This window comes from Silene latifolia, chromosome 10 (genome assembly GCF_048544455.1).
Source record: "Silene latifolia isolate original U9 population chromosome 10, ASM4854445v1, whole genome shotgun sequence".
In the NCBI taxonomy this organism is placed as follows: domain Eukaryota; kingdom Viridiplantae; phylum Streptophyta; class Magnoliopsida; order Caryophyllales; family Caryophyllaceae; genus Silene; species Silene latifolia.
The window spans coordinates 2,636,089-2,660,772 of record NC_133535.1 but is presented as its reverse complement, the minus strand read 5'-3'; the positions used below and the strand labels follow the sequence as shown (position 1 = coordinate 2,660,772).

The window sequence follows — 24,684 nt, the reverse complement described above, 5'->3', positions numbered from 1 at the left end:
GCGATCGCAAACATGGGCTTGCATAACACATTAACAATCTAACGTCTCAACATAGCTAGACCCGTGAATATCACCGGTAATAAAACTAGTTCACTATAATACAGATAGTTTAGAAAGACGATCTCTCACTAAATTATTAAAAGACAACTCTTTCGTGCTCCATTACAAAGATAAGACTTAAACGAGTAGTATATTGCACATTTGCACATCCATACCTCAATTAGTACAACTTTACAAGAAGTCAATAGTTTACTGCCAAATAACCAACCAACCCACTACACTAGTGACTTTATTAAAGCCATGAAACAATATGAACTAACTACTACTATCAACTCTATAGTCTATACTCTTCTTATGCTTACCCAAAAATGCTAAATCTCATTTAAAGTTATATTATCTCCTACTATAAAAGATGCAAATCTTCATAATATCATCATCAATCCTACTAATATTAATCCTTACAAAACTCATCCACATAATCTTCTGGATACCATGGACAATAGGTCGCAGTTTCAAAAAACAAGGCATAGGAGGCCCACCCTACCATCCAATTTTCGGTAACACAAGTGAAATCAGACGTATGTATGCTCAAGTCCAATCCAAACCAATTAAACATGTAACAGTCGATAATGAGACATTATTAAACCACGATATATGTCACAGGGTCATGCCTTTTTACCACGAATGGTCGGGTCAATATGGAAAGACGTTTTTATATTGGTTTGGGGTTAGGCCCATGGTTGCGATATCTGACCCGGATATGATCCGGGAAGTGTTGATGAATACGAACGGGTCGTTTAAGAAAATCAAGCATAATCCTTTAGCTAGGATGTTATTTGGGTATGGGCTTGTTGGGCTTGAAGGTGATAAATGGGCTTTTCATCGTCGGATTGCTAATCAAGCTTTTAATATGGAGCGGGTCAAGGTATATGATTGTCAACTTTTCTTATACGATCCACAAATTCTTGTTTTTTTATTTTTTTATTTTTTTTTAAAACAAAAATTCTTGTTTAAGACAAAAATACTTATTTCATATTTAAAGCGGGTTAAGTATTACCCATTTGTATAGATGAAGACGAGATAATGTTATTTAGGGAATAACGAAATCTTGTCTTATCTATCTAAAAAGCGTAATACTGACCCGTTTTAACTATAAACTGAATACCTCTAACGTAAGGGAGAGTACTAACTATGAATGATTAGCGAATTTAATTTATTTTATCGGTAGTATTTGTTAATATTTATATTTTCTTGTGTAAATGAAGCAATGGAAGTAATAATAATCCTGAGTGATTTTATTCCAATTAGAAGTTTGTATTCGTTAATGACTTTATAGGTTAAACTAGCTGATTTACGAAGTATTTAATATTGTAACTTGTTCAAAAGTGCGAATTTACGAATTTATCTCTTAGACTCGTCAGATTATCTTATAATTACCTAACGAGTCTAAGAGATAAATTGAAAAGTGAAAGAAATGAATTTAGTCTGTGGATAAAGATAGGCGAATTTGTATGCAGAGTTGGATACCGGACATTGTTGTAAGTACAAGTAAGACGTTGACGCGATGGGAGGAGCTCAGAAGAGGAAGAGAGGAATTCGAACTTGAAGTTAATCATGAACTTCATAGCTTAAGTGCAGATATTATTTCTATAACTGCATTTGGTAGTTGCTATGAAGAAGGAAAACGGATTTTTGAATTGCAAGAAAAACAAATGCATTTGGTGTCTCTTGCTCTTAGAAGTGTCTATATTCCTGGATTTAGGTAAGTAGTGGATGCTATTTCGAACGTTTTATGTTTAAGACCGATACATCCGTCTTAATAAAAGAAAATAATTATTTATACTCTAATACATTTAAGCTGGATAAGCATTGTCTTAGGTCAATTCATGGATTATACAATCAGTTGTATATGTTGTACGGTGTAGAATATGAGCTTTGTGATAAAGTATCTGAGTTTTATTAGAAAGTACCGAACCCATCCATTTACACATTAAAAACATGAACTTTGAATTAGCTCAGAAAAAATACATGTAAGCTCAGATTCTTATACCTTGGTTGTACGATACTTATGGTACAACTGAATGTATAATCCTATTTGTGATCTTAGGCTCTTAGCTCTAGAAAACATAATGTTCATTCAGTATAACCGTTCTCTATTAAGCGTTACTTAATGTCATATTTCCGTTTATAGGTTCCTACCAACAAAGCGAAATAAGGAAAGAAAGAAACTAGATTATGAAACTAGAGAGGCCATAAGATCATTGATGCAGAAGACCAAAATCTCAGGAGAAAACTCGAGAAATTTGCTAAATTTATTTATGACAACCAAAGACAACGATAATGTCGATAACAGGAAAGAATCGAGCTTAACGACTGACGAAGTGATCGAAGAATGCAAGACATTTTATTTTGCAGGGAAGGATACAACTGCTAATTTATTAACTTGGGCACTTGTTCTTCTTGCTGCACATCATGAATGGCAAGAAAAGGCAAGAGATGAGGTTTTTCGAGTTCTTGGTGTTAATGGTCTTCCAACGTCTCATAACATCAACGATTTTAAGCTCGTAAGTGTCATCTACTTAATTTCGTAATTTCATAAAATTAAGGTTTTGAAGATATCAACTAGCTTATACTCGTAATAATGGTTAGTAAAGTCATGAGTGGTGGTGCTCATGACCTGGGTGGCTGGATTCAAATCTCGTCAGCATAAAAACCGCCCTTGTGACTCCCTTACACCAAAAAAATAAAATCGCGTAAATTATGAGTTAGTGCGATAACTGAGGATGACCAATAAATGTCTTTGGAATATTCTCTTGTGTACCCCATAACTTTATCGTTTTTTAAGGTGTACCCCTCGTTTTTCACAAAAAAAAACTTTGAACGACAATAATTCTCTGTTACGAGTTCAGAAAACAGTAATTTTTTTTTAAACCAATTATCTCGTCAATGCCTTGAATTTGAAAAAAAAAACCACCGTTTTTTTAACTCATAGCCGGTAGTTATGGTTGGCCAAAACTTTTTTAACGAATAAACTTTGACCGACCATAATTCCCGACTACGAGTTGAAACGTCGGTGAATTCCTTTTCAAACGGAAGACCTCTTAAAGACGGTCAATTTAAAAAAAAAAGTTTATTGTACTCTTGAACTTGTAACCAAGAGTTATTGACGGTCTAAAATTTTTTTTTGCAAGAAAATAGGGGTATACTAGAGAATATCCCAGTCTTTTTTAGTACACTGTAAGACCATTCCTGCCCAATTATTAACCAATTTGACCATTCCTGAACAATTATTAACCAACTAGTATAGACCTTGTGCATTGTATACACGGTTGTCGGTTTATATATAGTATTTTATTACTTTTTTAGTTTATTATTTATAGATTTGGAAATTAACCTCGTGAACATACTTTTTAGCCTAACTTCTTTATCATAAAATGTCAATGAATTTTTATTGTAAAATTCTTTAAAGAAAAAAAAAGAATTATTTGTTGTGAAATAAAGACAAGAGATTGTAGAGAGAAAGTTAGAGAGAATGGAGGGAGACAGAACTGTATTCTTATTTCATTATGAAGGGGTATATATATACAATACAATGGGGGAAAGGTTTCCATAAGACAATATATTCTAGAGTATTACAAAGATATGGACATCCATATAATAATATTTCATAACACTCCCCCTTGGATGTCCATTACTGAAGAAGAAGCCTCGTTTAAAACCTTACTAGAAAAACCCTATGGGAAAAACACTAGAAAGGAAAAGAGTACAATAATCTTCAATAAACACGCATAATAATAGCTGCCTCGTTAAAACCTTTCCATGGAAAACCCAGTGGGACAAAACCATGGATAAGGAAAAAGAGTACAGCACGTGTTTACTCCCCCTGATGATTACATAACTTGATGTATCTTAAAATGATCCATGCTTTGACATTGCTTCTTGATGATCGTTGAAGTAGTACCCATTGTGGTGGATAAACTTGAATCTTCGATCAATAGAAATCCATGACAGCTTCGATATCATATTTCTTTGAGAACTCACAATCTGGATATAATCATTTCATAATAACTCTTGGATCTTCATTTCAAAATAATACTTCCGCAATAGTGATATAGTTTCTCTTCAATAAACGACATAACATTATATGTCTAAAACAATTGTCATCTTAATCAATCATGATGATCATGACTATACTATAGCATAATAATGCGCTTACAGTGCTACCTCGTTAAAAACCTTGCTAGGAAAAACCCGTTGGGACAAAAAACCTAGTCGAAGGGAAAAAGAGTGTAGCCATCATTCCTTAATCCTTGTCTTAAGGAGAACCAATCCGATAATTATTGAATAAATCATCCAATACCTTTGAGCGATTTCTTTACTAAAGCATATATGTATGGATTGACATTTTTCATCGTAGATTTTCACTACATTATTCTAATCGTTATGGTACTTTTGGACCATAAACTAAGTTCACATGTTTAGCAAAAAGCTCATTCAAATCTAAAATTCCAATATGCTCAAACTTCAAGTTGAGACAATAACTTTTCAAATAAACTCTATAGGAGTTTTGATATTCCATTATGGAACTAATCACGATATCTTTCAATCGTATTGTAGAGGTTTATATATCATGAGTTTTCAATAACTCAATTGATCAACCATTAACAATTGATGATCATTTATAAGAGGCTCCTACAGGGAGTTATCCTCATAGGTGGAGTAAAATATATTTCTCCTTTTAAACATTATCCATTCAAAATTATATTATGAACATGTGCATGCATTGATATGAAGCTAAGTTCTAAATAACATATTCTAACAAAGATGCAATAATAATAATGTATATATTAAAAATAAAATGCAATGATGAACTAACTCTCTATATGCACATGATGACTCAAAATGCAAACTGTACAGTTTTCTTTTCCAATATTCATAATTTGGATTGACTTCAGGTCAATAACTGGATTTCTAGTCCATGAGCTCATTTATAATCATTGATTATATGTCGACAACCAAAATGGACTTAATTAAATTTACGATCCCCATTATAAAGTCCATAAAATATCGCGCGCAAATGTATGTAGGTTCCATAAATATATCGATATAATTTCATCACCTCTTGATGATATCAGTACTGTTTAATGATATCTGAATCTGAATATGTATGTGGTACCATTATATTCATTTAAGCCATCTATTATCTTTCAGATATCGTGTCACTTCAGGGACACTTCAAATATAGCAATTATATGTCATACCAACTGCTTAAACTTGCTATTTCACATTCATTGGAACCGTCAATTCATATTGACTTTTATTATAATACACTTCAAGTGTATATACTTGTGTTAATCTGGTAAAACATATGGTTATATAAAATTCAAAAACCTCTACTCAATGAATTTAACGTATAACCTTCTGAACTTTTGGTTCAGTATGGGATCAATTTTGTTTTTACCAGCTTTAACTCACTTTTCTCCCCCTAAGGTGGTAAAAACTATAACCAATGTATAGTCTAAATATTTATCATAACCACCTTAGATCTCAATTTCTCATATCATCGATGAGAATTTATATGGGCATATTTGTACTATAATGAGATATTTCGGAAGAAATGTGTAATGCGATTGGATTTTTAATGTCTTTGATTTACAATGCCCAATTTAAGAGATCAACGATTTTATATAAAAATCTGAATGTGATTTTTAATCACGGGAACTACTCAGAAAAAATCATTATGTGATTACACTCAATATAATGTCAATCCATACACGAACATTTAAGTTCTTTATTCAATATCGAGTAGTGTTTAGATCTCCAACATCATACATACTCAATCTCAGTGTAGTGTCTTGCCTTTAATAACATTTCTACACGAGAGAATTTCAAAGACTTATCTTTTCTTGAAGATAAACTCAAGGTTTATCAAAACGGGTATAGTAAGAACCCGGATGGCTTTAATTTGTCACATCTGAATCATTTCATGTCAACTTTCTTAGTTTGCCAAAAATACACGGCAAACTTTAATCAAAATTGGATGTATCTCAATAATTTCACTTATCACATCCCATATTTTTGTTGACTATATTCATCACGTTAATCTTATGGTTAGTAATACTTTATCCAACCGGATAAATGATGTGACATATGACACAATATGTGTCTCATCTATGTAGGCAAGACTCATTAATATTCCAATAGGGAATATATTACTCTTTGAGTATTTTCATATGACCTTTCATGAAATATTCACTTTCATGAGATATTTTCATTTCTTTCAATGAACAAATTTGGCTCAATAAGGCCACATCATTAAGCTCAATTAAGGCTTCTTTACTTGGCTCGTCAAATGCCACATTATTAGGCTCAATTAAGGCCGCAATGCTAGGCTTATCATAACGTCATATTCTCGATCTCTGCTACATACAGAGTCTTTATGAGATGTCACATTCACTTCAAAGAATGGATTAAATTACATATCTCATTATACTGTTCAACTTCAGGTGAACAAGAATCAATTCGCAAATAAATTTGCCTTTTATAAAGATCGCTTTAAATTGAACAGCGATTCATATACTCATAGACGTGGACTTCTAGCCACTTATACTTATACAATATGAATATATTGTACTGATGAGACGGTGTTAAATTATTACACACCTTTAATACTTTGAACTTCAGGCCAAAGTCATAATATGGACATATCTCTCATCTTTGTAAAATAAATCTCTTGGAACTTCGGGTCCAAAATTTGTATATGATATGTCCTTTGTAAAAAATTGTTGGCCATATATGTAAAACTCGAGGTCTAATAATATACATATATAACTAATAATTTTCATAATACATCATGATTTTAGCAACATTCAAGTGAGTAATCAAGCTCAAATTACTATGGTTAATGCATGTGTGAGGGATATACGTTGATGTATCATTATTCTTAATCGAAGTTATATAGAAATTTAATGATCTAAAGATTAGGCTTAATAGATGTTGCCAACTCATTAATTAAGCAAAGATATATGCCATAAATATTAAATAATTCTTCAGGAATTAAAACGTAAACCTCTTAATTGTAGCAAAGATATATGTATCACACAAATTTAAACTTACCCATTATAATTCTGCCTTTTTGGTCCACAATCAACGCATAAGTAACACATCTAATTTTTTTTTTTTTTTTTTTTTTTTTTTTTTTTTTTTTTTTTGTTATATCTTGTTTATTTATATGCAAAGTCAACTTTACCTCTTTCTATAAGAGCAAAAAGCCAAAAAATTCTTTCTTATCCTTAATGAAAGATGGAACGGTGTATCATAATCATATTATAGCCATAAGTAGATTTACATAGATAATTTCACGTAATCCGCCGCTGTGATTTACAATGATAATTATTTCATAAAGAGAGAGAGATTTCTATACCACTCACAAAGAGATTCCATAAATACTTCGCGTAGAGCAAATTTCTTCATTTGATTATCACAAGCAAAACAATATACTTATCACGAGCAAAACAGTATACACAAGAACTTATCAAATTAAGATTGCAAAAATCTATCATAGAACGTGTAAATTAGGGGCATACTTTAGTTAGGCCATTCCAAATTAGAGAATGGACAACGAACATGGCTCGTGGTATTTAATCATAAATTGAGTAAAATTATTTTCATCTATATTGCGTATCAAAACGGAGTCGGAGTACAAGTTACCAGTATAAAGTAAGTTGTCCTTAAATATGTAAATCAAAACCAACTCACAAAAACTAAAAATAAAAATAAAAATTGGATGACAAAACGTACCTGAATTAGTTAATTAAAGATAATATAATGAGATCTGATATGAACCTCCTGATTATCAGATCTAATTAATTATACGAGATAATAATAAGTAGGTGGTATCCGATGTAGAAATAATAATAAGGATGTTTAGAGACTCGTGCTGATAACGTGTTGTGAAATAAAGACAAGAGATTGTAGAGAGAAAGTTAGAGAGAATGGAGGGAGACAGAACTGTATTCTTATTTCATTATGAAGGGGTATATATATACAATACAATGGGGGAAAGGTTTCCATAAGACAATATATTCTAGAGTATTACAAAGATATGGACATCCATATAATAATATTTCATAACATTATTCTATCATAAAAAGAACAGAGATAAATTTGTGGGTAATGTAATAATATATTAAATCTTAAAAATATTTAAATTAAAAATTTATGCCCATTTATAACTCATCATATACTACGGTATATGCTAAAAATACTAAACCTAACTTAATAAATACTTTTTAGGCGGGAAAAATAGGAGTTTCACCTATTCTTTTTAGTAGATAGGGAATTTGATAAATTTTGGTTCCGCTACCGACCAAATAAAACCCGACTTGTTTGTCAACAGATAAACATGATACTGAACGAAACAATGAGGCTATACCCTCCAGCAGTGATGATGAAGAGAAGAACAGCGAAAGACGTAAAGCTCAAAGATTTACTAATCCCAGCTGAAACACAGTTATACTTGGCCATGACAGCAGTACATCATGACATTAAAATATGGGGAGAAGATGCAAATAAGTTTAATCCCATGAGATTTTCGGAACCTCGAAATCATTTAGCATCGTTCTTTCCTTTTTCATTAGGGCCTAGAGTTTGTGTTGGACAAAACTTGGCTTTGGTTGAGTCTAGGATTGTTTTAGCAATGATTTTGCAACAATGGTGTATTAAGTTGTCGTCGTCGTATGTTCATGCTCCTATGCAGCTTATTACTTTGCAACCTCAGTTTGGAGCCCATATCCTCTTTAGGAAAGTCGGGTAAGGAGAGTGATAGCGGATAATAGGATGCTACCAGGTGGTACCGAGTCTTTGTAATACTTTCTTACCTGCCTTTGTGTAGGGTTTGTTATTTTAATGAACCATACTTGTTGAATAAGGTTATCATTTAGAAAAGTCGACAATTAACTAAGTGGTGTTACAAAAGTCGCGTAAGGACGGTGTTAGCGGATAGGGTGCTACCAGGTGGTACTGAGTCTTTGTAACACTTTCTTACCTGCCTTTGTGTAGGGTTCATCATCCTGTTCTCGTTACTTCTGTCTGCTTTGTTGTAATTTTATTTTTAATAAATATTTATGTAATGTTTAAGTTTGGCTCTGTTGCACTAGTTCTGTTAGTTGGGCTACTGGTGTAACCTAGTTCAGTAACTTGTTTTGTATCTTTTGGGGTTCTATAATCACCCTCTTCCTCACTGTCAAAAAAAAAATTATTTTAATGAACCATACTTGTTGAATAAGGTTATCATTTAGAAAAGTCGACAATAATTGTCTTTGTATCACCTTCTTACATGCCATTTTGTAAGGTCGATTATTTTAATAAATTGTACTTAGTTGAATAAGGTTATCATTTAATTTGGTTACATTTCACAGTTGAGATGATTCATACAGTAATGAAAATTTGTATAACTAGTTTTTATTCTATAAAGAAAGCAAGCTTTTAATCATATTATGTTATGTTATATTATGTTCTAATAATTTGAATTAATCTTTCGGATAAAAGCGTAATGATTTAATTCTTCACCGTTGGTGTAATCTATAACTATAAATGATTGGCTAAAAAGTTTATTTCATTTCATACAGTGGTAGAGCTAGGGGGGCTAGCAGAGCCCTCGGTTAAGATTTTCGAATTTTTAGTTACATTTTTCGAATTTTTTTCGAATGTACTTTATATTATTACTCATCCGCCCTAAGCTCAAATCATGGCTCCGTCGGTAATTTCATATTATTTTGGATTTAACTTTTCCATTCTCGAGTCAAATTATTGTTGACAAAAACATTAAAACAGACAAAAATGGTTTCTAACTTGGTCCACTTTTCATGTTTAGTCGTTTCTAAATAGATTCAACAGTTTTTCCCAATAATTGCACTTTTACTAATTCATCACTCATTCACTCAATCAACTATATCAACTATCAAGTGTTTACTAGTAATTGGCTCTTTGTGTTTTGAACAAGGGTACTTGTTGAAATAGGTATCCACTAATTTAGCATACTTAATCAAAAGTTAGACAAGCCTATAAGCAACCTATTATTGTGAAATTTCAATCATTTTCATTTATAGGTCTTGTTAGGGTGGAAACACAAAATCTCATTTGTGACGGCACGTATCCGTCACTTTGGAGTGACGGATACCATTTTTCCTCACAAATGACCCAAATAGAGGAGAGAGGAAAGCACATGGGGGTGTCCCCACCTTGTCTCCCCTATCCGTTTTGTGAGTGGCATTATCCGTCACTTGCTCCGACCCGTCTTCAGCAAGACTAATTGAGGGTGGAAATACCGTTTTCTATCTAAAATACGGCCAAATACTCACATGAAAACAATAAGGTGAATTGTCTTTAAGGGTGTAGTTTAATGGTTAAAATTTGGGTGAAACTCATAAGAGTCTTAGGTTCAAGCTTTACCAAGAGCAATCTTGTGGAAGTAAAATGGTCAGGGGCTATGCCTTCTTGATTTCCAGTCTGTCACCCCATAAAAAGGATGGTTGATCTGGTGTACGTTGTTTGAGACTATCACGTATGTTTGGGGGTTTACCCAGTACACACGAATGATAGTGGCTGCGAGTTCTCTCGTCTATTAAAAAAGTAAGGTGAATTTTCTTTGAATTCCCAAAAAAAAAAAATAATCTACAAAGAAAGTAAGCATGTAATCGTTTGAATTAATCACTCGAGTAAAAACAATGATTTGATTCTACAGTGTTGTTATGATTTAGAATCATAAATTATACTAGAAAGTTTATTTCATTTCCTCTTATTTTTAATTTAAGTTTTCTATTTCCAAGTCAAAATATTGTGACAAAAACACACAAAAATGGTTTTTAATTTGGTCCTCTTTCAGGTTTAGCTATTTCTTAATCACAAATGCTTACTTGTGATAGTCACAAATTATGATAGACCGTAACTACAACCGATTTAAAAAAGAAAAGGAATGTGTGGGATGTCACGAGCATTTGTCACATACTCTCATATTCCCTCATATTCTAAATAACTCTCCATATTTCTTTTTTCTTCTATTCACAATACCCTCCCTATTTTCTTATTTGGCAAACTTTTATACTTATTTTAATCACCTCACCCCACAACAATACCCCACAATACTCATACTTTATCTTATTTTAATCATTTATCTCACAACAATACTTATTTAGATCACTTTACCCCACAACAATACTTATTTTAATCACACAATATCTTCACTCTCTCCAATCTCCTACCCCATTACAATAATTTATCATATAATACTCCCCTTCTTTAATTCGCGTGCCCTCCATGAAAGAGAAGGGTTATTAAGAATATGAGAAAGTATAAGAGTTAAGACCCGTTTGAAGCCTTCAGACGGGAAATAAGCGGTCAGAAGGAAGACTTGCTGAATTTTACTGGATACCCCCTCCTATTCATTCATTTTGTCCCTCTTTCCTTATCGAAGCTAGTCGGATTTTTGTTCCTCTTTCCTTTTTTGGTAACTTTTGTGTGGTCCAAATTTAATTACATGTGGGGTAGAGTGAAATAGAGTGTTTTGTGTGGTCTAAAATCATTTTCTTAATTCTTGTGCAAAATAGAAGAAAGTATATTTTAAACTTAAACGGATAACATTGTCTTAAGGAAGTGGTATTTAATAGTTGGCTCATTTTCAACAAGGCTACTTTTAATCAAGTCACACAAACCTAGATAAGCAAGCACCTATCATTCTTATCAATGGGTCTTGGTATAGATGAGTGGGGCGAACAGACGGGTAAAGACCTCTAATAAAATGGGTAGGGGGACAAGGTTGGGCACCTCCATGTGCTTACCACTTTATGGCAAATGGGTATTTTGTGAGGGGAAATGGTGTCCGTCTATACGTATAAACGGATAGTGTCCGTCTATAATGAGAATTTTTGCATTCTTATATAGAAACCTATAGACTTGAAGGTTAACAAACTCTTTAATTTTCTCTCCATAACTCAAACATCACAACCTTTTTTTTGCCCAAACAAATACAAATTGTTACTCCACCATTTCCTTGTTTTTTTCTCAATTTTATTTAACTAATTCAAAATTCCCAAAATACCCTTTTTCTTATGTTTTCAGCATAACTAATGCTAATGGAGTAACGTTTTCTCCATTTGTAGCAGCATCTCTTCCCACAATTCCTATGTAAGTCCAACATTTCTCTATTTTTCTTATTTTTTTTTATTGTTTTTGCTAGTTCAATATAGTTTAAATTTCTCATTACCAATGTAGTTATATTGATAGATAGATCTGGGTTTTACTGCAAATCTTAATTATGTAAATGTGGAAACCTTTTACTGGTTTGACCTCAGTGGCGGAACCAGGATTTGAACTTACAGCAGGAATTGAACCCGGCCCTCTTGTTCTGTCACTGTTTGATCTTGTAATTGCTCTAGCATTGTTAATAATTGAGGGCATTTTAGTAAGCTTGTGAATATTAGGAAATTTTGCTCCATGCATTAGGATCCAAATCACTTGGTTGTTGTTGTTGTTGTTGTTGTTGTTGTCGGCATTGGTGGCGGAGCCAGGATTTGAACTTACCGTGGGCAAAAAAATCTCTAAACTTGGAAAAAGTTCGGAAATTTTAACTAAAAACATTGAAATTTTCATCCTCCAGTGGGGGCGAGCGCCCCTGCTAGCCCTCCCTTAGCTCCAACACTTTTTAGGTTTTTGCCATTCATTTCGACAGTCGGAAATCTGGTGTTTTTACAGCATGGTTGATGAACGTGTGGAGCACTTGTAGTTGGTGTTCTTAGTTTGATAAATGTTTCTCTGACCTGTCACTGCTAATTGTTAGGTACTTGAATGTTGCTATTCTTGGCCTTGACTTATTATACTTGAATAAATATCAATGTCCTTTAAAGGGTAGGCATCAATTACATGTCTTTCTTGTGTTTTTGTTTTCCGTATGTCATTACCTTTTACATGAAGTGTAAGGATGGATGATTACTATGACTCGATTAGTAGATCGCAAATTTATTACTCGTATCCCTTTTGGCTTTGGTGGTCAATCGTTGTCAACTTTGAGAATTAATTTGGGAAAATATCGGTCAAAGTTGGTATCTTTTGGATGGCAGGCGTAGTATTTGTAGTTAGGGAATGTTATCTTCACCTTGTTCTTTTCGTCTTTGATAGACGGAATCTTTGTTCCAGGGTGAATTTAGGCTTATAGTACAGTTTACCTTGTACCTTTAAAATCCCACCCTGTAAGTGAGGATGGGTGATTCCTATTATCTCGATTTGTAGATCGCAACCCTTTTGACTTCGGTGGTCAATCGTTGTCAACTTTGAGAATTAATGTAGTAATAGTGCAATACTAGGTGAGGTTGTCAAAGTTGTGAGTTGTGCAAATAGTATGATTTAGGAAAATATTGGTCAAAGTTGGTATCTTTTGATCATCAAAGTCAAATGCGGACAACATAAATAAGATGAGGGGGGTAGAATTTGTAGTTAAGCTGTTAAGGTATGTTATCTTCACCTTGTTCTTTTCGTCTTTGATCGACAGAATCTTTGTTCTGGGGTGAATTTAGGTTCATAGTAAAGTTTACCATATAACTTTAAAATCGCACCCTGTACAACTGTAGCACTGTTTTCTCAAGAAGATCAAACCTGTGTTACCCCGACTCTTTGGCACGAGTGTCATGTCTGACACGTGTTGAGTGTCGGATACGGCTATTTTGTGCGAATTTTTCAATTTTTTGGTCTAAAATGAAGTGTCGAAATGTCGTGTCGGTGTCGACACGATAGGTGTCGGATACGCGACACTGGAACTAAGTGAAGTGTCGGAGTAACATAGGATCAAACATAAATTCCCTAAAAGATGGAAACGTTTCAGAAATCTCGTTAAGTCGTAACGATGTAGTAATGCTAAAAGGAGGCCACATATAGTGTTCAGTTGAATGGTCGATGACATATTAGCTAGTTCATTCGGGATATGAATGTATGCAGACATAGCATATGGTCTGTATCAGTCGATGTTTCCAATGGAAGGCGTGGATTTGTTCAGACATAACATATGTCCAGTACGTCTGTTTGATAACATATGTTCAGTACCACACAGTGTTTTCATTAGTCATTACACAACTCACAACTGGGTATGCAGATTTTCTAATTTTCTTTTCCCTTATTTTGATTTGGTCAGTTTTTAGGGTTACATTCTAGGTATCTAATACAAATTGCTTTTGATTTTCATTGAATTTGTTGCAATACATGGCTTAATTATTCACATACTGACCACAAATCATTTTGGGACTAAGGCTTTGTTGTTGTAGTCTTTTCATTGTTGTGAGGACATGGTGTAAGTACTTTTCTTTTCTATATTTTCGCATTTTGAGGCGTGCGTTCACCCATGGACGGTTGTAAAGGATGATTCATGTCAGCCGACCCCAAATCATTTTGGGATTAAGGCTCTTACGTTGTTGTATGAAGGTAAGATGAAAAAAATAAATGAAAAGGCGTCATTTAATGTGTTTCGTATGTAGAACCGTCCTAAGAATTTTTCGAGAGTGCATTTATGATTAAGTTAAGCACATGTCCACTTCGACCTTTTTATTTTAGTGTTTTCTACAACTATTTCTTCTTTGTTTGCGTGTGCAGATCATAAATTTCGGTGGGGACATTAGGATACTGCTACATCACGAAAATGAAACTGGAAATAAAGAAAGCTTGGAAGGGTATTGTGCCTCTGCGTTTAAGGGGCAAAGCAACAACAAGGTTTTGTTTGTTTCCAAAAGCAAAGGCCTCTAGCTCTGATTCGGGAAATACTCCCGTTTTCCTCAATGTTTACGACCTAACTCCCATGAATGGGTATCTCTATTGGGCTGGCCTTGGTATCTTTCACTCTGGCGTCGAAGGTTAGATTCCATACTACAGTTGCATGATGTGTTTCAGTATTCAGAGTCCTTCGTCTGACATTTGTGTTAAGCCTTCATTTGATTTGACATTGCTCTCATTTGATAAACAGCGAGCCTTGTATGAGATAGTCGTCTTACAACCAAGTGAGGAACCCTATAATTAGAATGAGAATACGAAATTTTCTGGTTGGGTTGTATGCATGCCACTGTCTCATATAAATTTCTATATTTGATGAGTAGTTATAGAGCGAGGCTTTCTCACCCTAGAGTCCGTTAGTATCTTCATCCTACCTTATGGCTTGTACCCCCTCCGTCCCCAGTCATGTGTTTATCTTTTATCAAAATACCCCTCACAAAGAATAAAAAAAGGTAAACAAAGGATTGGGGCGGAGGGAGTATATACCTTACGTCACCTCATTGCCACCTTTTTCAAATATTAGGGAGAGTTTAGCATACCTCGTGAAGTGTCTTTATGGTTTATATATATCGTAACACTTTTAATACTCCCTCCTAAAGTCCTAATCGCTTATTTCTTCCCCCTTCCATTTTGCATAAGAAATAAGAAAATGATTTTGGACCTCACAAAACACTCCGACCCACTCTACCCACCCAGCAAATGAATTTGGACCACACAAAACTTTCCGAAAAAGGAAAGAGGGAAGAAAATCCGACTACCATGAAAAAGGAAAGAGGGAAGAAATGAACAACTAGGACTCTAGGAGGGAGTACATCCTGATTAAGCTTCAGTATGTATTATTCATTGAACTGTTGCTAGTTGCTACATACAGCATGGCAATCAGTGCTCGTATAATAGTCCTATCTGGCTGTTGTGAACTTGTGATTACCGTCTTCATTATGTGACTATCATTAAAGTAGAATATAGCCCTGACAACAGAACTGCTTCTGTCTAATTTAACAGTTCATGGAGTAGAATACGCATTTGGAGCTCATGACTATCCAAGCAGTGGCGTGTTTGAGGTTGAACCTCGGCAATGTCCAGGTTTTAAGTTCAGAAGATCAATATTTATTGGAACAACATGCTTAGATGCAAAACAAGTCAGAGAGTTCATGGAGCAGCATGCAGCAAGCTATAACGGCGACTCATACCATTTGATTGTCAAAAACTGTAACCATTTCTGTAAGGATGTGTGTTACATGCTAACTGGAAAGAAAATCCCCAAATGGGTTAATCGGCTTGCTAAGATAGGTGCGATTTTTTGGGAGGTTTTGATAAATTGTTTTCAATTTTGTTTACACAAATACTCATGGAGTCGTGTTTTTTCGAGTTAGTGGGTTAACGGGTATATGAGTTTACACATACTAGAGACCGTCTTTCAGGAGACTAAATGATCAGTCTATTCCCTAATTATGGAACTTTTTTCTTGTACGCAGGATCCGCATGCAACTGCGTACTCCCTGATACACTGAGGATAAACACGCCTCAAGAAGATACAAGTTTAGCAACGTATGATAACGACAAGCAAAAACTGAGAAATGCATTCAGCTGTCTGTCCTCAATCTCAATGCGACAGAAGCAACTGTCAGCGTCTTCATTATTTCTACGTTCTCCCTTGAAAAGCTGCTTATCATCTTGTGAACTGAGGAGTTCTAAAAAACGGCCGATAACAGAAAGGTGATAACTGATAAATTGATAATCTCTTATTAGGTAATCTCTTAGATTTGTTTCAGAAAGCTTAGTTTGAATCTGCCATGTTAATCTCGAGCTCTGTAAGATAACAAGATCGAAGGAGCTTGTAATGTAAGTTGCTGTAATTATGTCATTTCTATGGCTTCCCCTAGATTATGGCAGTGATCATGTTCAGCTGTCGAGTTGTATACAACTTATTGTAGTCCGTCATTGTAACACCTATTTATATTAAGACCGTCATTTTGACTACTTGTAAACCCGGTGTACAATTTCTTCTTGTGGTGTAAACCGCCAAATATAAACCTTTGGTAACACGGCAAGTTTATCTTAAGACCGCTATAAGTGTGAAACAGTCAAAACAGTTCCAATGACTCGGTACATATTTCTAAGTTAACTAATGCTTGTTAGTCACTAGAGCTGGCTATCAACACGGGCTGGCCCGGCCCGGACCCGGTTTGCATTGGCCTGTTATTTTATGCAACTTGGCCTGACCCAGCCCGGCCTTGGCCTGCCGTTGGCTCGGGCCTGGTCCGGGTCCTAAAATGTCAGCCCGACCTGCAATTTTAGCAAAAAAATGGTAAGGCCTGCCAGCACGACCCGCCCTTGGCCGCCTCAGGCCCTGGCCCCCCTCAAGCATATCCCAGCCCGGCCAAGCCCGCCCCTCCCACTGGCCTGGCCCGGGTCTGACCAGGAGAGCCCAGCCCGGACCAGGCTCCCGAGTACAGGTCTAGTCGTTACTAATTGAAAATATGAGTTTTAGTTACGTTTCATGCTTACAACGGGTAATAAATTTGTAATGTTCGGGATGAACTGAATGAACGAGTGAAACATAAAAAGATAGAAAACGGTTTACATGCTAGGATGGAACAGACAACGGTAATATACTAATATGATCAATCGATTTTACAAGAATACAGTCATACAGAAAAGAATACAAAAAAATACAACGAAAAATCAGATAAGAGAATAACAGTCTCGGAATAAATATTTTATGCCTATAAACATAATATAGAAATAAAATATTTACCCTTAAATGCCTATAAACACATTAAACAGGATATAAAAATAAAAAGAGACACATGTATCAGCATTTGTCCCATTCGACTTTCGACAATGATTTGTATCGAGTACAGCAGTCTTCTGGGATGAAACTCAATTCAGCTGCAACAATATCAGTCATTGCCACATTTGACAATGAAGTGAATCTTATGCACACATGGTTCGGATTTCTGTCAGCCGATCCTCAAATCGAATTGTCTTTGCACTGGAGCGGAATTCTTTAGAACTAGGTCGCTTGAGTGCTTTATATCCAAATCCAAACCCAATCTATCGTTTGACAAACTCGAACCCATTTTTTGAATATGATTGAACACCGAAAACCGAACAACGCAACACTAATCTTATGTCCTAAGGGGACCACTTCCGAGAGTAAGTTCAAGATCATCCATAGCCTCATCATGAATCCTCTCGCCTTCCCAAGGTGTGACCTGCACTGTTTCGGCTTCTGCAGTTATTGGTCTTCCCTCGGTCCCATCATTAAGTGACATCTGCTGGACCATTGGTCGGATCAAATTAAATGTAGGGGAATTCGGAACAGGTGGTCTAGCAAATCTCTGGAAATTAATCCACTGACCAGAATCGAGAGTTGAGCAATCAGATTCATCGCATTCCGGTATGGTAGGCGGGGTAAACTCGGTAAAGTTCCTACGCCTTGTAGGACTTGACGGGGCAGAAGCAGCAAACAGTTGATAATTAAATGATGACATAGACTCCTTAGCAATAGTGTCGAAATTGAATTGCTGCTTCGGAGTGTTTTTCGATGTTGGTGATGACAATTGAGGGGTTACAGGGGCACTGTTTGAAATCCGAAGAGATGGCAGACTTGAAGGAATTGAATTGCAAAGAAATGAAAACGGGTTGGATCGAGGATCATTGTTGTTGTGGGTTGGGCTTTGTGGTGCAGAGGAACATGGGCTTGTTTGGTAGGACGGGATCGGACTATGAAATGCGGAAGAATAAGGGCTCTGTACTTGAGAAGAACGTGCACTGAAGCTGTTGAAACTAGCCATTAACTCTGGCGGAGGCGGTTTCATTCCCTACATATAACATGTCATTCAGTCAGCAATTAGCCACGAAAAAGAGACGTCTCAGGAGTAACAATTTTCAGCAAGTTACTCATCTGATAAACTAAACTTAAAATGTACTTGAAGGAAACCCGATCCAGCACATATACTTGTGGAAACAAAAACACTCCGCAATTGCAAAACTGACACCAATCCGAAAGTGTATCTTAACATTTTTCTTACACTGCATAACATACGCGTTCATGGAGCATATCTAACGACTAATTTTTCTCATCAATGAAACACCTACAACAAACTCAATATGGAGTGAGCAAATCATTAGCATGTACTCCTTAGCAAAAACATCAAGAATTACAAAACTAGCAGTAACAAATCAAGCCCTTTGTTTCGATACAAGTTAGAGCATGTTGCCAAATCCGCTATGAAACATCCAGTTTCTGACACGGTTTAATAAAGTATAATATATTTTTCAAGTAAAATAAGGTGTGAAAAAGGGGGAAAGATGTTTACTTCAAAAGCTTTCTCTTTCGTAAGTTAGTTGGGTTTAATTTGTATTGTACGGAGTAACAATTAAGAAAGCCTTCATTACCCTCCAATACAATCGAACAATGAAAATCGTCCATTCCATTTCCTCCTAAATCTCTCCATCTAAAAATGCCAAAAGTCAAATTGTATAATGTCCCCAAAATTAGAGTCCAATCATCACATCATGTTAGTTCTCCATAAAGAAGACTTGTTTACTAACTACTTCATGTCGGCAGCAATAACACATGATGCAATGCCATTTTTTATGTATATAAATTAATCATTTGCTGACAATCGCAAAACCACAATGCCACACAACTTGTTAAAATATTTACCCACCATCTCATTTGACATTACAATTTAAAACCAAATTCATTTATACAATTACTTATTGGTGAAGCAGAGGTGGTTAGTAGGGGCTCTCATAGTGGTAAATCCAGGTTTTAGTCGCGACCGCAATACATTATCATGGACTAATCTCATCTTGCTGAATACAGATAATACTGCCTCAAAATGAGGTAAAATGTGGTCAAGGTAAACATCAAAACCTTGATAACTCGGTCGTGAATTAGTGTCGCGACAGATATTTGATTTTTCATCCCAGGACTTACCTTATTGTATTACTAATTCACCTTCCTACCATTTACAATCCGCATGATCTACGTCCTAGCTCCCTTTAACTTCGAATTCTACCTCCTCCACCTCAATCCAAATAATCTACATTCCACCTCCATTTAGCTTTGAATTCTACTTGCACCGCCTCAATCCATATATACTACGTTCAAATTCAACCTCCCTACAACTTCAAATTCTAACTCCACCACCTCAATCCAACTAATCACGTTCCACCTCCCATTAACTTTGAATTCTACCTCTGCCACCTCAGTCCATACGTTCAAATTCAACCTCCCTATAACTTAGAATTCTACCACCACCACCTCAATCCAAATAATCTACCTTTTGTCCTCGGAATTCTACCTCTGCCACCTCAATCCAAATAGTCTACTTTCCCCAACCACCTCCCTTTAACTTTGAATTCTACCTCTGCAACCTCAATCCATACATTCAAATTCAACCTCCCTATAACTTCGGATTCTACCACCGCCACCTCAATCCAAATAATCTACCTTTTGTCCTCGGAATTCTACCTCTGCCACCTCAATCCAAATAATCTACTTTCCAACCGCCGTTTAACTTGGAATACTACCTCCACCATCTCAATCCGTCTATGTTCCACCTCCCTAACTTCAAATTCTACCTCCGCCACCTCAATCCAAATAATCTACCTTCCACCTCCCCTTAACTTCAAATTCCAACTCCGCCACCTCAATCCGAATAATCTACGCTCTACCTCCCCTCTTCAACATCCACACAACAATCCACAATTCCAGTTCACTCTAATCCTAAAAACAATTCATTAATTATACTCAAACAACACAAATCAAACTAATAAATCAAGCAGATCTACACAAATCAACAGTAAAAAAATCAACTAAAACACAATTAAATCAGCAAATTAATTAAATCATCAAAATAATTAGGTTTAAAAAAAGACGATAGATTAAAGATTAAACCTTGCGATAAGTAGTACCATCAGGATCAACAATCCAACCAGCTTCAGCACAAAGAGCTTTAAGAACTTCATTATTATCACAATGTTTTGGTAAATTATAATTTCCTTGTGCTCTTAATCCTGCAAATATCTTCGCCGCTATTGCTCTTCGTCTTCGCTCTCGTCTCCGATTATTCTCCCTTTCTCTCCACGACGGTTTCCGCCGCGTCGACACTCCTCCGCTGCCGCCGGCATCTCCGCCGCTCCCGCCGCCGCCGTCCGCCATCATCTCTCTAGAAAAGAGAGAGAGAGAAAGAAGGCAACTGATAGTGTGGAGTAAACGATGTGTGGAAAATGAGAGGAAAGGGAAAAGCACGAGGTGTGTGTTTTCGTTGCTTTGCTGATTGCTACGTGTTGTCGGAAGTTTAGTGGAATTTTAGGATTCTTTTAATTTGAAATTGTCTCAATCGAATCGAATCAACTTAATAGAATTTGAATCGAACTAAATTGAATGAATGGGGTGAATCAACTAAATCGAATCGAATCGATCGATCTGAATCGAATTGAACAAATAATAAAAGATTATACTAATAATAATAATAATAATAATACCAATAATAATAAATATTATAATAACAATAATACCAATAATAATAATAATAAATATTATAATAATATTATTCATTAAAAATAATAATATATTAATATAATATAATAGTAATAATAATAATCTAATAAGATATATAAAAAATAAAATAGTAATATAACAATAAATATAGTAATAATAATAATAATAATAATAGTAATAATAATAATAATAGGTCTAATATAATAACTTATTAATATAATAATATTAAATATAATAATAATAAATATGTGATTAATAATATATATTAATAATAAATATATTAATAAAAAAAAATCATTCCTCTAGGCTTACACAAGATATGTATGATGGGTTGATATTGAAAATTCAGAGCATTGCTACAAAGTTCTCCACTAAACATCTCTCTTATGCTGGAAGAATCCAAGTGCTAAACTCTGTTGTATTTGGAATAACTAACTTCTGGTGTACAAGTCTACAGATGCTCAGGCAAATCTATAAACGAATTAACAGAATCAGTAAGAGTATTTTCTGGGGCCATGCTTTCAATGACAAGAAACCTGTCTTCAAGAGCTGGACCAGTATTTGCACCCCTTGGGAAGAGGGTGGGTTTAACATCAAGACCTTACAAGCTTGGAATACTGCTGCCCTCCTTCAATGGCTATGGAAGATTGATCAGAATCAGGGGCCATATGGACAAAATGGATTGAAAACTACACCACTAACTCTACCTCCATCTGGGATGTTGTTGCCCATGAAAAGCATTCTGAGAGCATCAGAGGTATCCTCCAGATTCGGGACAACTGCATTCAGAACATGGGAGGGATTCATTCCTTTCAGCTTTTGCTCTGCAGCTTCACTGCTAGAGATAAGTTTTCCATCAGGAAAGCTTATGCACACATCAGGAATTGTGGATCTCCACAACCAGTTTATAAGGCTATCCATCATGGTACCATGGTTTCCAGACACAGAGTCCTCCTTATGCTAGCTGTGCAGGACATATTAGCTACTGTGGCTAAGCTTATGTCTCGAGGTCTCCCTATGGCAAACAGGTGCAGTTTGTGTAAACAAGCTACTGAAACTTCTACACATCTCTTTTTCAGCTGCAACTACACTGGTGAACTGCTGCATTGTGTCAAGCAGTGGACAAATATACACTTCAGTAGCACTGAACTCTCCTCCTTACTTCTTTGGTATGCTCAAAACTTCAAAAGAAATGATTGGGGAGGCAAATGGGTGAGCTGTAGTCTTGGATGGCTGGTTTATGTTATTTGCCAGGAAAAGAATCTTAGAATTTTTGAGGGAAGGGAGAGGTCTGCACAAGCTCTATTCAAGGAAATACAATTCATTGTTAGTACATTACTCCTTCATTCAGTCACAGATCGTGTATATTTGGATGTGATTGATGCTCTCCATACATAGGAATTCTTTTGTATAGATAATATAGGTGGTTTTTGGACTTACATTGTATAGTGGGTATTCTTTGTAAGAAACTCATGTTATCCTTTTTTTTTGGAATATATGAGAAATACCTTTCTTGCAAAAAAAATATATTAATAAAATAATAAATATAATATAATATAATAATAATAATAATAATAATAATAATAATAAATATGTTATGAATAATATTAATAGTAATGAATATATTAATAAAATAATAATAATAATAATAATAATATAAATATAAATATAAATATAAATATAAAATAATAATTTAAATTAATATAATAGTAATATAATAAATATAATAATAATATAATAATAATAGTAAATACATTAATAATAATAATAATAATAATAATAATAATAATAATAATAATAATAATAATAATAATAATAATAATAATAATAATAATAATAATAATAATAATAATAATAATAATAATAATAATAATAATATAAAATAAGAATAATAATATTAATGTTGAAAAACTAATATGAACTGAACTAAACTGATCTGAATCGAATCGAATCGAATCGAATCGAATGGAATGGATTGAATTGAATCGAATCAACTTAATGGAGCTGAACTGAATTGAACTGGACTTATTAGAACTGAAATTAAGTCCAAAAGAACAGGGCCTTAATGGAGTGGAACTAAATTGAAATAAATAAAATTGAATTATTTATATAAATGTTTAAATAACGTATAATTTGAAATAAAAATAATACTACAATATAAAGATTATACCAAACAAAATTTATAAACTTTATCAAAAAAAAAAAAATTATAAACGAGCTTCCGAGCCGAGCCTTGCTGAGCTCGGGCTCAGCTCGTATTTAGCCAAACTCGACTCGAGCTCGTTTTGACCGAGTACGAGTCGAGCTTTGATCGAGCCGATTCCAAGGGCTCTGTAATATACCGTTTTCGGGATTTCAGGATCCCGGAACAAAAATGACCGTAAATCTCACGGACAGTTTCTCGGGTTAGCGATACCAGCCTCATAAAATTTGAGGACCAACAAAGGACATTTGAGGTGGCCGTTGTGCGATAAACCAATCTTGGGCGGAAATCGGATACTCGTTAAAAATAGTTTAATTCGTGTTTTTTGGGTCTGAAATCGAATAGGGTAACTTTTGAAGCGACCTTGGAAACGTGGCAGAAATACAGGAGAAAAAGAAGCACAACCTTGTACGGTCTCCCCAACGGCTCAAATTGAAGTGTTTATAATACACAGTTTTCGGGATTACAGGGTTCCGGAACAAAAATGTTCGTAAATCACACAGACGGTTTCTCGGGTCAGACGAAGCGATCTCACAAAATATGAGGAATAACGTATGACATTTGAGTCTATCTACGTGCGATAAACCAGTTTTGAGCGAAAATCGGATACTCATTAAAATGGTTTAATACTTGTTATTAAAGGCTGATACTAAATAAGAGAACTGATAAGGCTAAAGTCGTATCACATATATCAAAATAATCCTAAATTACTACTAACATATAGTTAGCGGTAAGAAGGGTCGAATCCATACGGAGGCGTTAATGTTGTAGTTTGTTATTATATAAGTTTGTCTTAAGATAACATTTTTCTTGAAGGATTTGATTGATTTGCTAAAACGAATTGCAAAATAAATAAATAACGAATTCGATAAGATTAAAAGATCTAGAGATTGGGTTCACTAGGTCAGTAATCCGAGACTAAGATTTAATTAATTAACAGAATAGTTAGGTTGTTTAATGCCATATGATCGGTCGATTCCAATATGCCCTTTAGATCTAAACTTAGCATGCGGTCGCCATCATTAAGTCAGTTTATTCAGTTATCGCAGCCTATATTAGTCTTAACCCGATCGGTGATAATCCTAATTTGCAATGCTAATTAATGAACTCTAATCAGTAAATAATAAATTAGATTCAAAACCATAACTGAACA

At 34.8% G+C, this 24,684-nt stretch overlaps 3 protein-coding genes across 4 annotated transcripts; 2 read left to right on the top strand and 1 right to left on the bottom strand.

The window, feature by feature from the left end:
* Positions 1 to 321: 321 nt before the first annotated feature.
* On the top strand, positions 322 to 9,146 carry LOC141607014 (cytochrome P450 734A6). Its single transcript, XM_074426391.1, has 4 exons — positions 322 to 925; positions 1,518 to 1,762; positions 2,192 to 2,564; positions 8,399 to 9,146. Exons 1-4 carry the CDS (start codon positions 413 to 415, stop codon positions 8,813 to 8,815), a joined length of 1,548 nt encoding a protein of 515 aa, XP_074282492.1. The 5' UTR covers positions 322 to 412; the 3' UTR covers positions 8,816 to 9,146.
* A 2,815-nt stretch (positions 9,147 to 11,961) lies between these two features.
* LOC141604695 (deSI-like protein At4g17486) lies at positions 11,962 to 16,796 on the top strand. Of its 2 annotated transcripts, none has more exons than XM_074423147.1 (4): positions 11,962 to 12,183; positions 14,635 to 14,891; positions 15,811 to 16,098; positions 16,284 to 16,796. In XM_074423147.1, exons 2-4 carry the CDS (start codon positions 14,681 to 14,683, stop codon positions 16,526 to 16,528), a joined length of 744 nt encoding a protein of 247 aa, XP_074279248.1. In that variant the 5' UTR covers positions 11,962 to 12,183; positions 14,635 to 14,680; the 3' UTR covers positions 16,529 to 16,796. The 2 variants fall into 2 exon arrangements, with proteins under 2 accessions (XP_074279248.1, XP_074279249.1); XM_074423148.1 differs by lacking the exon at positions 11,962 to 12,183 and adding an exon at positions 12,765 to 12,835.
* Positions 16,797 to 17,396: 600 nt separating this feature from the next.
* Positions 17,397 to 21,123, bottom strand: LOC141604694 (protein BRASSINAZOLE-RESISTANT 1-like). Its single transcript, XM_074423146.1, has 2 exons — positions 20,723 to 21,123; positions 17,397 to 18,635 (listed from the first exon to the last, which is right to left on the bottom strand). The coding sequence occupies exons 1-2, from the start codon at positions 20,987 to 20,989 to the stop codon at positions 17,940 to 17,942; spliced, it is 963 nt and encodes a 320-aa protein (XP_074279247.1). The 5' UTR covers positions 20,990 to 21,123; the 3' UTR covers positions 17,397 to 17,939.
* Between the last annotated feature and the right edge of the window lie 3,561 nt (positions 21,124 to 24,684).